This window comes from Gopherus evgoodei, chromosome 1, assembly GCF_007399415.2.
Source record: "Gopherus evgoodei ecotype Sinaloan lineage chromosome 1, rGopEvg1_v1.p, whole genome shotgun sequence".
Lineage (NCBI taxonomy): Eukaryota > Metazoa > Chordata > Testudines > Testudinidae > Gopherus > Gopherus evgoodei.
Window position 1 is genome coordinate 204,910,579 of NC_044322.1, and position 12,300 is coordinate 204,922,878.

Sequence of the window (12,300 nt, forward strand, 5' to 3'; positions counted from 1 at the left end):
AATACATAACAACAACAACAACGGTATTTACTTTGAGCAGTATGATACAAGCCTATAAGATATCCCAAAGCTTCAGAACCTGTCAATGTCACCATTCACAGGTAACTTTGAACTAGCTGTTTTTCTTTTTGAAATTTTTGGGCTGAGTCCAAAAAGAAAGGTCTACTCTAATTTTCTGGGGAGGTTCTAAGCAGGCCAGTGCTTGTGTCACATCAAGGCCTTCTGGGACAAAAGGCAGGACTTTTGTTGGGGCAGGGAGTTGCTGTTGAGTTTTTCTTATTTTAAGTAAAAAAACAAGTTACATTGTTTTTTAGGCTATTGATGCCAGCTGATGAAGCAATGGCTGAGTTCCTCAGCCATACTGCATAGCAAAGAGATTCAAGCCAACTCTTGACTAGCTGGTCTGCTGATGAGGTAATGGCCCTGCTTCCCCATCCAAGCCCACCCACTTAAGTCCGCTGTAGTCTTTCCACTGCCTTTAATGGGCTTTGGATCCGTTTCCTCATGGACCATGGTGAAGAAATCGAGGGCAGCTTCTAACCAGCTGGTCTGGTGGTTTGGCAATCAATGGCCTGATTTCTTTATTCCCGTACGACTGAAGAGAGACATTCCCGGGAGAGAGCCTTAAGCCCTGAAGAGTGCCGTGCTGGCAGGAGGAAACCTATGTGGAAGCGCATGGGCCGAGTGAAAGAAAGGCAAAAATCATGTCGCCCTTTAAAAAAAAAAATCCAAAAATCTCCTTTGTGATATTTTCAAAACTTAACATGGGAAAAGCCCCATCCTAGCTATAAGTAGGGGCTTAGGATGGAAATTTTGGATTAGATTCTGCCATGACACCTACCCATGCAGCCACATGGACCAAGGTGTAAATCAGGCTGGAATTTGGCTCATAAATGGTGAGAGCCTCTTGCAGGAGTTGTTTATTTAAGAAAAACATTCACAAAGTTAATTCATAAAAAACAAGGGCGGCAGAATTGGAGCAAGGCTGGAGGGAGAGGTTCTACAGGAGATGGAAGAGTAACCACAGTTCTGATGCATAAACGTGTCTGATACACTGAATCCCCTTTTCCCTTGGTCTTCCATCCATGTACCAGCCTGACTCAGCCCAGCCCTCTGGCTCTGCTGGAATGAATCACTCACTCAGCCTATGCTGTCATCGCCAGTGTAAACGTTTGGGGATGGACTTTACCAAGGAACTTGTACCATGAGTCTTCAGCTGTGCAAGGATGAAGATAATAGAGAATACAGTGCTTCCCACAGTTAGTAAGGGACTGGCACCCACATACCCCCTCAACAAGGCCTTATTTCTGATAAGCAGCAGGTCTGGCATTTGGAATCTGAGAGCCTCCAGGCAGCTTTGTATTCAGACCTTCAACCTCTTTTCCCTACAACCACCCTCCATCCTCTACATTAGTCTGCAAGGGAGGTCAATGGTCTCAGTCCGGTCAGTGAGCTCAGACTGCTCCCCTCTCCCCCAATGGACACTCCCCACGAACATCTGTGGGTCTCAAGGGTTCCCAAAGCCAGCTCTGATTAGTGGTTTCCTTCCATGCTATTCACGCAAATTAAGAATGATATTTGCATAGTTTAACTGATTTCCCTGATGAGCGACAGCAGGGGGTGACTCAGTTCTGGCAGTTTTATTCACAGGGAGAGGTATTTTATGGACAAAATAAAATGAACCCTGCTGAGGGCCAGACCAGATTCAGTGACTGGCACGATCTAGCTACCCTTTAAAGACCCATTGATTCCCACTTCCTAGAAAACAAAAAACATCTTTGGAGACAGTTGTGTTTATAGATCCTCTATTTCTGCTTTTCTCTTCCCCTGTATTTTTTTTTTTTTTTATTACTAGGGCTATTTTTAGCAAAACACAATTTTGTGGCTTCCTTCTCTGCTAATATACAGGCTCTTTATTGCCTAGGACAGCTGTTTCCAAAGTGTGGTTCTTCTTGGTGGTGTAGAATGAGTCATTCTGAGAGCAAAGCAGGAGGGGAATGTAGGAGTTTGGAGCTGTGGTGGATCTAGTAAAGGCTCTTTCTCTCTCTCTCTGAGGAAGTGGTCCTCAGAAATAAAAATACTGAAGAACCAATGACTTACGCAGTCACCTCTCCCAGCTGCTTATTCCTTTTGGAGTCACAATCCTCAATGTCCTCTCAGTCATTTTCATAGCAATCAGGCATAAGAGTACAAACTGAGGATTTTGATGGTAGGGGAGGAATATGCAGCAGCAGCAGGTGAAATCCTGAACAACAGGAGATCTCATTTTTGTGCAGATCACCCAGTAATGGAGACGGGCCAGAGCTGCAACATTTAACGTCAGATCTGAATTTCTCCGAAGTCCAAGCACAGTTTACATTCAGGGGTTTTGCTTTGTGGGGAGAAGAGTAATACAGAATATACAGACTACAAGAGCAAAGCTGTCTCTCCAAGCAGGTTTTTTCAGATGTTTTCCAGGAGGTATTTGCAGCTCTTTTATAGTGGCTGGTGACTAATGCTGGGCAAAGAAAGGCAGAATTATTTCAGACATGATAAGAAGGATGTTAGGGAAAATGGAGTCAGTGATCTGCACCACATGGAAGGAGTTGCAGCTGAAATAATGAGATTGTGGCATGAGGCGTCCAGTGATTGAAGTACAGAAACATTGCAGTGCTATTTTAGAGCTTAACAGGTTCAAAGCAGTGCGCAAACATGAGCTAATTAATCCTCCCTTGCCCCTGTAAAGCAGATTAACTTTATCTGTGGAAACAGACAGAGAAAAGTGAAGTATCTTGGCCAAGACTGTGCAGTGAGCCTGTGGAAACAGAACCCAGGAGACCCCATTTCCAGGGCTCTACTCTCCACAAGAGTATGCTGCAGCTGCATCAGAATTAACTGTGGTTAAATCTCATTACTTTGCTGAAAATGATAAATATTGCAAAGTCTATTAAAAAAACCTCTTTCCTTAAAAATAAAGTATGCCAGATATTTTAAATATGATTAATTATCACTAGCAGCTAGAAACAGGTCAGTGCTGAAAGTAATACCTGGATAAGAAGTTTTCCAGGGACTGTTTCTTGTCATCTTTGCAGACAATACCTTCCCTCTTCTGCTTTTCCATATCTTTGATTCGTGACTGGAAGGTGTCAACGAAATCAAATATCGACTTCATTGCAATGGGCACTTCATAATATTGCTATAAAATAAAAGGTAAAGAATAGGTCAAATTACAAGCAAAGCCCATAAGCACATAACATGGCACTGCCAGAAGAGATAGAGAGGGTGGAAACTGTCCCTGATTTCAGAGTCTGATTGTGAGGAACTGGATTATTCCTAGGATTCCAGCTTTAAATGTTTGCCTTGTAGGACAAACTTGTGTGTCAAGACACTGCATGCAGCTCACTAGAATCAGGTTATCTTGCAGTATCATGCTGTGTCCCAGAACATCATTCATATACGATGAAGTATCAGCATGTTGTGTCATTATATCCAATGGCAGCCCCAGGCTGCATTTCAGGACACCACGTGCTGCATTCAGCTCCCCTGATAGAGGTAGTTTTATGCTTGTGGTGAGTTGCCAGAGCACCATCCCAGCACAAACCCAGACCTCCCACTGGAGTTTTTCCATCTTGAAAAGATGGACTGTGCCCTCCACCCTTCCCGTTTGCTGTCAATCTCCCATGCTGTCCACCTTCTAGCTGATGAAATCCTTCTGACCCTCCAAGTAATGACAAGGCCCCAAACCAGCCTCTCTCGAGCATCTCATAACAGTCCACAGCATATTTCTGCTTTGCAATGCCTTTATGTTCAAAGAGCTCAACTCCCCACCTTGACCCTCATGTCAATATCCGTCAGCACCATGAAGAAGTCATTGTAGGTCATCCCATATTCTTTCCTCAGCTCATTGATGAGGTGCTGGTCCACTAGGTCATCATCCTCTACCACCTTCATGGGCTTCTCATTATCTTAAAAGCAAATAAACTGCTGGTAAACATGGAATCACAGAGCAAATTATCATGAGTTTCATCACGTAAGTCACACAAAAGGGGCCCAAACATCGCCCGCTCTCCCTCTTGCTAGTCATAACGGGCTATGGTTTTCAAAAGAGAAATGATTTTGGTTGCCTAATTTGTGGCACCGTAAAGTGGACTGATTTTCAGTCTCCAGCTTCTGAAAATCAGGCCCCTTAAAGGTATCTTGAGCGGGACATCCAAAATTGCCTGTCACTTTTGAAAATCTAGGCCATGTGTAGTTTATCCTGAAGGAACTCAAAGATCTTCACAGATATTTCACGACAACGGAAATGCAGTCACTTCTGGAATGGTATGTAGTGTTTATGTAACAGCGCACTGCAACATTCTGTGAAAAACAACATATCCAAATGAAACAGCACAGAGAATTTAAAACTGTAAAATACAGTTAGCACAGTTGGATTTTAGTTAGAATTCCTGAGTTAACATCCCTATTCTTGCAAAAATTGACATGGGATCTTTAATGGCCACAAGTGACCAGGACTACTGTTTTGTTTCATCCAAAAGGCAGCAGGTCCAGCCCTTTAGTGCCACGTGGGGGTACTGATTTACTACTGAGTGCCACCTACTGATATCTCTCTCTCTCTCTCACACACACACACACACACACACACACACACACACACACACACACACACACACACACACACACACACACACACACACACACACACACACACTTCCCCATGCCAGCACTCAACAATTGAAAGAGAAAGGTCTGCAGGTCAAGCCTGTGTCATAAACAGATAGCTAAGGGTTAATGTCTCTTTCACCTGGAAAGGAGTAACCTGAAACACCTGACCAGAGGACCAATCAGGAAACAAGACTTTTTCAAATCTGGGTGGAGGGAAGTTTGGGTATGAGTTCTTTGTCCTTTGTCTTGGGTCTCACCCTCTCGGCTATGAGTGATTTTTCTATCTGCTGGCTTTCTAATCTTCTGTTTCCAAGTTGTAAGTACAAAGATAGTAAGACAATAGGGTTATATTGTTTTCTTTTGTATTTACATGTGTGTAGTTGCTGGAATGTATTAAATTGTATTCTTTTTGGATAAGGCTGTTTATTCATTTTTTTCTTTTAAGCAAATGACCCTGTATTTGTCACCTTAAAACAGAGAGACCATTTTTATGTCCTTTTCTTTCTTTTTATATAAAGCTTTCTTTTTAAGATCTGTTGGAGTTTTTCTTTAGTGGGAACTCCAGGGAATTGAGTCTGCAGCTCACCAGGGAATTGGTGGGAGGAAGAAGTCAGGGGGAAAATCTCTTTGTGTTACATTTACTAAGCCTGACTTTGCATACCCTCTGGGGGAGGGGGGAAGAGAGATTAGCTCTCTCGGTACTTGTGTTTTCCAGGACGGGAAACAGGGAGGTGGAGTCCCTCTGTTTAGATTCACGGAGCTTGCTTCTGTATATTTCTCCAGGAACCCAGGGAGGGAACACCTGGAGGGGAGGAGGGGGAAGGGAAATGGTTTATTCCCCTTTGTTGTGAGACTCAAGAAATCTGAATCTTGAGGTCCCCCAGGGAAGGTTTTGGGGAGACCACAGGGAGCTAGGCACTGTATAAATCCCTGGCTGGTGGCAGCGTTATCAGGTCCAAGCTGGTAACTAAGCTTGGAGGTTTTCATGCTAACACCCATATTTTGGACGCTAAGGTCCAGATCTGGGAAAAATGTTATGACAGCCTGGTTATGTAAATACACTCATCTCTACTGCGATCACAGAAGACATTCAAAAAGGCTTGCTAAGACACAGAGACAGTATTTTCATTTTGAAAAGAAAGCATCTTTGAGTTACCCACATGCAGCCCACCCTCCCCAAAGTAAAACTAAACTAACCAAAATCTCAAACAGCTGAAAAGATTTTTAACAAGTGAAAACATTATTTTTGTTTTCCTACATCTGAATAACCAAAATGACCAAACTGATCCTGCAGACACTTTCACATATGCACCAGAAAAATAAAAAAAAAAATCACTTCAAAGAAGTGACCATAAGAAACCATAAGAAATTTCAGTCCATTATAAAGAGATAGCCAGGTGACTTTAAAAAGGTTTGAAATAGCAATATCATCGTCATCTCAATCTCAGCCACAGTGTCAATAATGCTGTTCTATAGTATTGCAGCAACGATCTAAAACACTCCACTACACAATAGCATTCCTGCAGTGTTTCGTATAGATTCATAGATTCTAGGACTGGAAGGGACCTTGAGAGGTCATCGAGTCCAGTCCCCTGCCCTCATGGCGGGACCAAATACTGTCTAGACCATCCCTGATAGACATTTATCTAACTTACTCTTAAATATCTTCAGAGATGGAGATTCCACAACCTCCCTGGGCAATTTATTCCAGTGTTTAACTACCCTGACAGTTAGGAACTTTTTCCTAATGTCCAACCTAAATCTCCCTTGCTGCAGTTTAAGCCCATTGCTTCTTGTTCTATCGTTAGAGGCTAAAGTGAACAAGTTTTCTCCCTCATCCTGACGACACCCTTTTAGATACCAGAAAACTGCTATCATGTCCCCTCTCAGTCTTCTCTTTTCCAAATTAAACAAACCCAATTCTTTCAGCCTTCCTTCGTAGGTCATCTTCTCAAGACCTTTAATCATTCTTCTTGCTCTTCTCTGGACCATCTCCAATTTCTCCACATCTTTCTTGAAATGCAGTGCCCAGAACTGGACACGATACTCCAGTTGAGGCCTAACCAGCGCAGAGTAGAGCGGAAGAATGACTTCTCATGTCTTGCTCACAACACACCTGTTAATGCATCCCAGAATCACGTTTGCTTTTTTTGCAACAGCATCACACTTGTTGACTCATATTTAGCTTGTGGTCCACTATAACCCCTAGATCCCTTTCTGTCGTACTCCTTCCTAGACAGTCTCTTCCCATTCTGTATGTGTGAAACTGATTGTTCCTTCCTAAGTGGAGCACTTTGCATTTGTCTTTATTAAACTTCATCTGGTTTACCTCAAACCATTTCTCCAATTTGTCCAGATCATTTTGAATTATGACTCTGTCCTCCAAAGCAGTTGCAATCCCTCCCAGTTTGGTATCATCTGCAAACTTAATAAGCGTACTTTCTATGCCAACATCTAAGTCGTTGATGAAGATATTGAACAGAGCCGGTCCCAGAACAGACCCCTGCGGAACCCCACTTGTTATACCTTTCCAGCAGGATTGGGAACCATTAATAACTACTCTCTGAGTATGGTTATCCAGCCAGTTATGCCCCCACCTTATAGTAGCCCCATCTAAATTGTATTTGCCTAGTTTATCGATAAGAATATCATGCGAGACCGTATCAAATGCCTTACTAAAGTCTAGGTATACCACATCCACCGCTTCTCCCTTATCACAAGACTCGTTATCCTATCAAAAAAAGCTATCAGATTGGTTTGACACAATTTGTTCTTTACAAATCCATGCTGGCTATTCCCTATCACCTTACCACCTTCCAAGTGTTTGCAGATGATTTCCTTAATTACTTGCTCCATTATCTTCCCTGGCACAGAAGTTAAACTAACTGGTCTGTAGTTTCCTGGGTTTCTGTTTGTTTGTTTGTTTCTGTAAAGGAAGCCACAATCACACATGAAGCACCTATTAAATGGGATTAACTCTGGCTCAGCTGTCATCTTTAAAGTGGCTATTACCACCACACAGCACTGAAAGAAAAAGGTGCATAATCCAAAGTGTTTGTAATATCCAAAAGAGATATTAAAAGGTACATGCAACAGAGGGTGAGATCATACTGTACCCCCACTATCTTTTATTGTAATTCCCTAAGAATGCAGGTGGAAACAGGAACAATACTATATATTAAATCTCACAGCACAGGAATCATATTAACATGTAGCAATAGAGAAATAAATACATGAAAAATGACATTAAAGGAAATGTGGGGCACAATAAACTGTGAAAGAGTACAGTAATACCTGTGCTATGCTCTTCTATAGCACCTGCCACCTGAGGATCTCAAAACATTCTGCAATCATTAATGAAGCCCCCCCCAAGATCCCCAAGATGTATATATTGCTATCACCAATTGCACATGGAGAAACTGAGACATAGGTATTAAGTGACTTGCCTAAATCAGAAAAAAGCAGTAGAAGAGCTGCAATAGGACCCAGGAGTCCCACTCCTCTGCTCTAACCATTAGACAATAGTGAATAGGGACGAGGCAAACTGAGTTGGATAAACTAAATAAATACTGATCAGAATATTTGTCTCTGCAAACAGTTTGGTTCACTATTCATTACTTTTCTTGTTCATGCATTTCTGAACATCTCCATGCTATAGGGAATATGGGTGTGGATTCAAAGCTCGCTGCAGGCCCATTGTCTCTAAAACTGGATGCACAAAAACCCTGGATCCTGTTCAGATATAGATCTGAACTTTTTGCAGCTTGGGACTGTTTCTAATACAAACAGTCAACAGTCTGAATGTTCCAGTGGTCACACTTTCTATTATGGGTATATTTATAAATAGTATATGAAGGATTAGTACATGATTCATATGTGCTAAACATGGTCATAGGCACAGCGGTAGAAGATGATGTCATTGATTACAAGCCTTGGTTATAAGCAACCTATTGAGTCCCTGGACTCTGATAATCACTTAATTAAAACATTTATTAAAACAGCTATAAATCATATGAAGTATTTATACATGTATTCTTAAACTGTAAAATTGGCCAGGAGTAAACTTAGGCTGGGAAGTAGAAGAAAGTCTGTAGCCATCTGATGAGTGAGTTTCTGGAACAGCCTTCCAAAAGGAACAGCAAGAGCAAGAAACCTAACGTTGTAAAATGGAGCTTGATAAATTTTTGAATGGGACTATATGATGGGATTACCTGTGATAGCAGGGAACTGGACACAATGACCCAAGAGGTCCCCTACAGTCCTATGTTCTTATAAAATGTGACTTCTGAAACATATACTAATTATTACTAATACTAATTATTAATAAAGGCAAACAACCCTGCAAAGCAAAGACAAACCATCTCAATAGAGTAGGGCAAGAAAGAACAGCGAGAAATGTGACTGCAGCCTGCTCAGTGGTAGGTTACTTGACACCATATAAATGTAAAACAAACATTAACCATGTGTCTATAACCATGGTACTATTTGTTTTGTTAATATTGCAAATGTCAACACTGAGGTGACATTTTAGGGCTTCTCTTCAGGGGAGCCCAGAGAAGACAAACTATTTGACAATGCTCCTCTTCACAACTGATAGCTTAAGGCAGAGAGTAAGACTAGAAATTAAAGGCAGGAGCAGGAGACCGAACTAGACATTTTTGCAAACCGGGAAGAGATTATTAGCCAGAGAACCCAGGGGTCCATTTCAAGACCACTCTATTATTCACCACCTGCCCTCAACCTCCACGGCCAGAGATGGTCTCTAGCAGCAGGACCAGCATCATTCTGCTGTGCAAAGATAGGGCAGAATTGAGAGGGGCCACAGGATCTACTGCCACATGGAAGCCGCTCTCTTTCCACCTCTTTTGGAGGGGTCACAGCAGGAATGTGGGAACCCTGGCACCCTCACGGCTTCAATAGCAGCCACAGAGCAGTTCTGCCACTGGGGAGAATTATTTTCCTCCCTCCCTCACATACATCTCCACAGTGCCCAGCCCAGCTACTTAGGGGCTTTGGAGAGGATTTAGATGAGGTTATAGCGAGGTTGAGTTGCTTGGCTGAGCAGTACAGTGGCCCAGTGCATTAAGTATTGGCTGTGAACCTAAGCAATGTGGATTGTAGCGTTGGGTCCAATGTTTAGTTTGTTAACATGAGGTCCTAGCATTTGGAGTGAAGATGGGCTGTGCAGCCCATGCATATGTGGCTAATTTAGCTACTTGGAATAGGATTTTCAAAATCATTCAGCACTGACCTAACTCTGCTCCTAGGGAAGTCTCGTGGGATACAATAGGAGCAGAGCTAGCCAGTGCTTTTGAAACCAATCTGCTACTGAATGTGTGTATCTTTTCAGATATGCATTGAATGAGGCCAGCTCTGCAGGAGACTTTATGAGTTCAGTCAGTAGTGCTCACTAGTGTCTGGTGAGAGATTTAAATCTATGTTTTCCTTTAGATCCATAGATTTTAAGGCCAGAAGAGACTATTATGATCACCTAATCCAACCTTCCGCACAACACAGGCCAGAGATCCTCACCCATTGATTCCTGCATCAAGCCCATATCTTGTGGTTGAACTAGAGCATGTCCTTAGGCTGGAAATTTCAGGAGAAGAGATTCTCGCATGAGATTATTATATTATTATCATTTAGTTTTTGTATTACAGTAGTGCAGGAATGCCCCATCCGAGACTGGGACACCGCTGTGCTGGATACTAGTGCATCTGGTCAGGCCATAAATATTGCCAGCACAGCTCTCCTTGGGAGATATTGCTGCTTCTGGTCCTGACAAGAAGCCAGACAGGACCAAATAAAAAACAAAAAGGGAAAAAAGAAAAATAAATTCCTATTTTCTGAACATATAAAAGGTTCAGGCTTTGGCACAAGTTCAGGTGGGCTCTTATTTTAACCAAGTTGTTCTTCTCATGTCACTAGCTGAGATGAACCTACAAAAGCCAGTAAGTGAACACTTCAATCTCCCTGGACATTCTATAACAGATTTAAAAGTAACTATTCTTGAACAAAAAAACTTCAAAAACAGACTTCAAAGAGAAACTGCAGAACTAAAATTCATTTGCAAATTTAACACCATTAATTTGGGCTTGACTAGGTACTGGGAGTGGCTGGCTCGTTACAAAAGCAGCTTTGCCTCTCCTAGAATTGACACGTCCTCATCTATTATTGGGAGTGGACTACAGCCACCCTGATTGAATTGGTCCTGCCAGCACTGGTTCCCCTTCTCTTCATGTGTCACTATATAATACCTGCATCTGTAACTGTCACTCCATGCATCTGAAGAAGTGGGTTTTTTTATCTACGAAAGTTTATGCCCAAATAAATCTGTTAGTCTTTAAGGTGCCACCGAACTTCTTGTTTTTGTGGATACAGACTAACACGGCTACCCGCTGATCTTTGACACCCTGTAATTCTTCTGTGTTTCATCACCTAATTTCTTTCTTCTATCTGAGGATTCCACTCTCATACACTTGCATAGTTTCTGGAACTTTGCTGGGTTTGGGTTAAACCTGGAACAGGCTGAAGGAGTATGGTGTATGTCAGAGTGCATTTCTGTTTTATTAGCCAGATTGCAACTAGATACAATCCTTATCAGGGCATTGACATGTGTATGGGCCTAACTCTGCATGGCGTGATCTTGAGTAAACTTAAACTTACTTAGAAAGAGCTTTCCCTGCTCCAGGTGTGCTATAGAGACACAGAAATGCTCTCTAGACTCTGCTTTCAGGGCTCCACTCTGAGTGGCTGGTGATTCCTATTATGTTTGATGGAATAAATGGACCCAGGGAGTCACACCCCTCACAGACGCAGGAACTTAGATCCTCTGCTGAGGCAGCAGGGTGGTAGTAGGCATTCTGTCACAACTTCCTGAACCTCAGACCAGCTGTCTGCCAGCCTTGAAATGCCATGAAAGAGCTGAGCTCATGAGATTTCCAGCCAGACTCCCTTACCCAAGAAGTTTGGAGAAACAGCTAAACTTCCAAAGGAAACTGGGTTTGATGTGGCAGAGCTATGAGAAAGAGCAATAGTTTCTATACAACCTCTTCAAAAGCTGCAATCCAGCAAAGCACATAAACCCATGTGTAACTTTAAGCATAGAGCAGCCCTGTGCTATAGTGGGGCCTGATTGCGCTGAAATGACATACTGGCACTTCTGCCACATGGGGGACACCATTTTGTTCTCAAATGGCATCCTACACACAGCATGACCTCGCATGTGCTGTGCGTCTGAGGTCATGGCCTATAGGGGATACCATTTTGTAGAGCAAAATTGCATCCTCTGCACAGTGTGACCTTGTACGCTCTGTGCGTCCGAGGCCATGCTGGCAGGAGTGTTCCCATGCTTGGGGTATTCTGATAGTACCAGTACTTGTTCATTCAGGACTACACCCCTGGAGTAGCCCTACTTGACATCAATGGGACTATTCACATATTTAAAGTTACACATAAGCTTAAGTGTTTTGCTGGACTGGGAACTAAGGACCTGGTCCAAAACCCACTGAAGTCAACAGAAAAACTCCCAGAGTTCAGTGGGCTTTGCATCAGGACCTGAATTTGTACACTCAGGCCTGGTCTACACTACGCATTTAAACCGATTTTAGCAGCATCCGTCCACATTACGAGGCCCTTTATATCAATATAAAGGGC

The 12,300-nt window shown here is 42.6% G+C and overlaps 1 protein-coding gene across 1 annotated transcript in view; it reads right to left on the bottom strand.

Moving 5' to 3' along the window:
• CCDC80 (coiled-coil domain containing 80) overlaps window positions 1-12,300 on the bottom strand; it is a 39,276-nt gene that overhangs the window by 14,046 nt on the left and 12,930 nt on the right. Inside the window, exons 4-5 of the mRNA XM_030532797.1 lie at window positions 3,808-3,944; window positions 3,027-3,175 (exon numbers count right to left, since the gene is read on the bottom strand). Coding sequence (XP_030388657.1) covers window positions 3,027-3,175; window positions 3,808-3,944 — 286 coding nt within the window. The remainder of the gene's footprint in view (window positions 1-3,026; window positions 3,176-3,807; window positions 3,945-12,300) is intronic.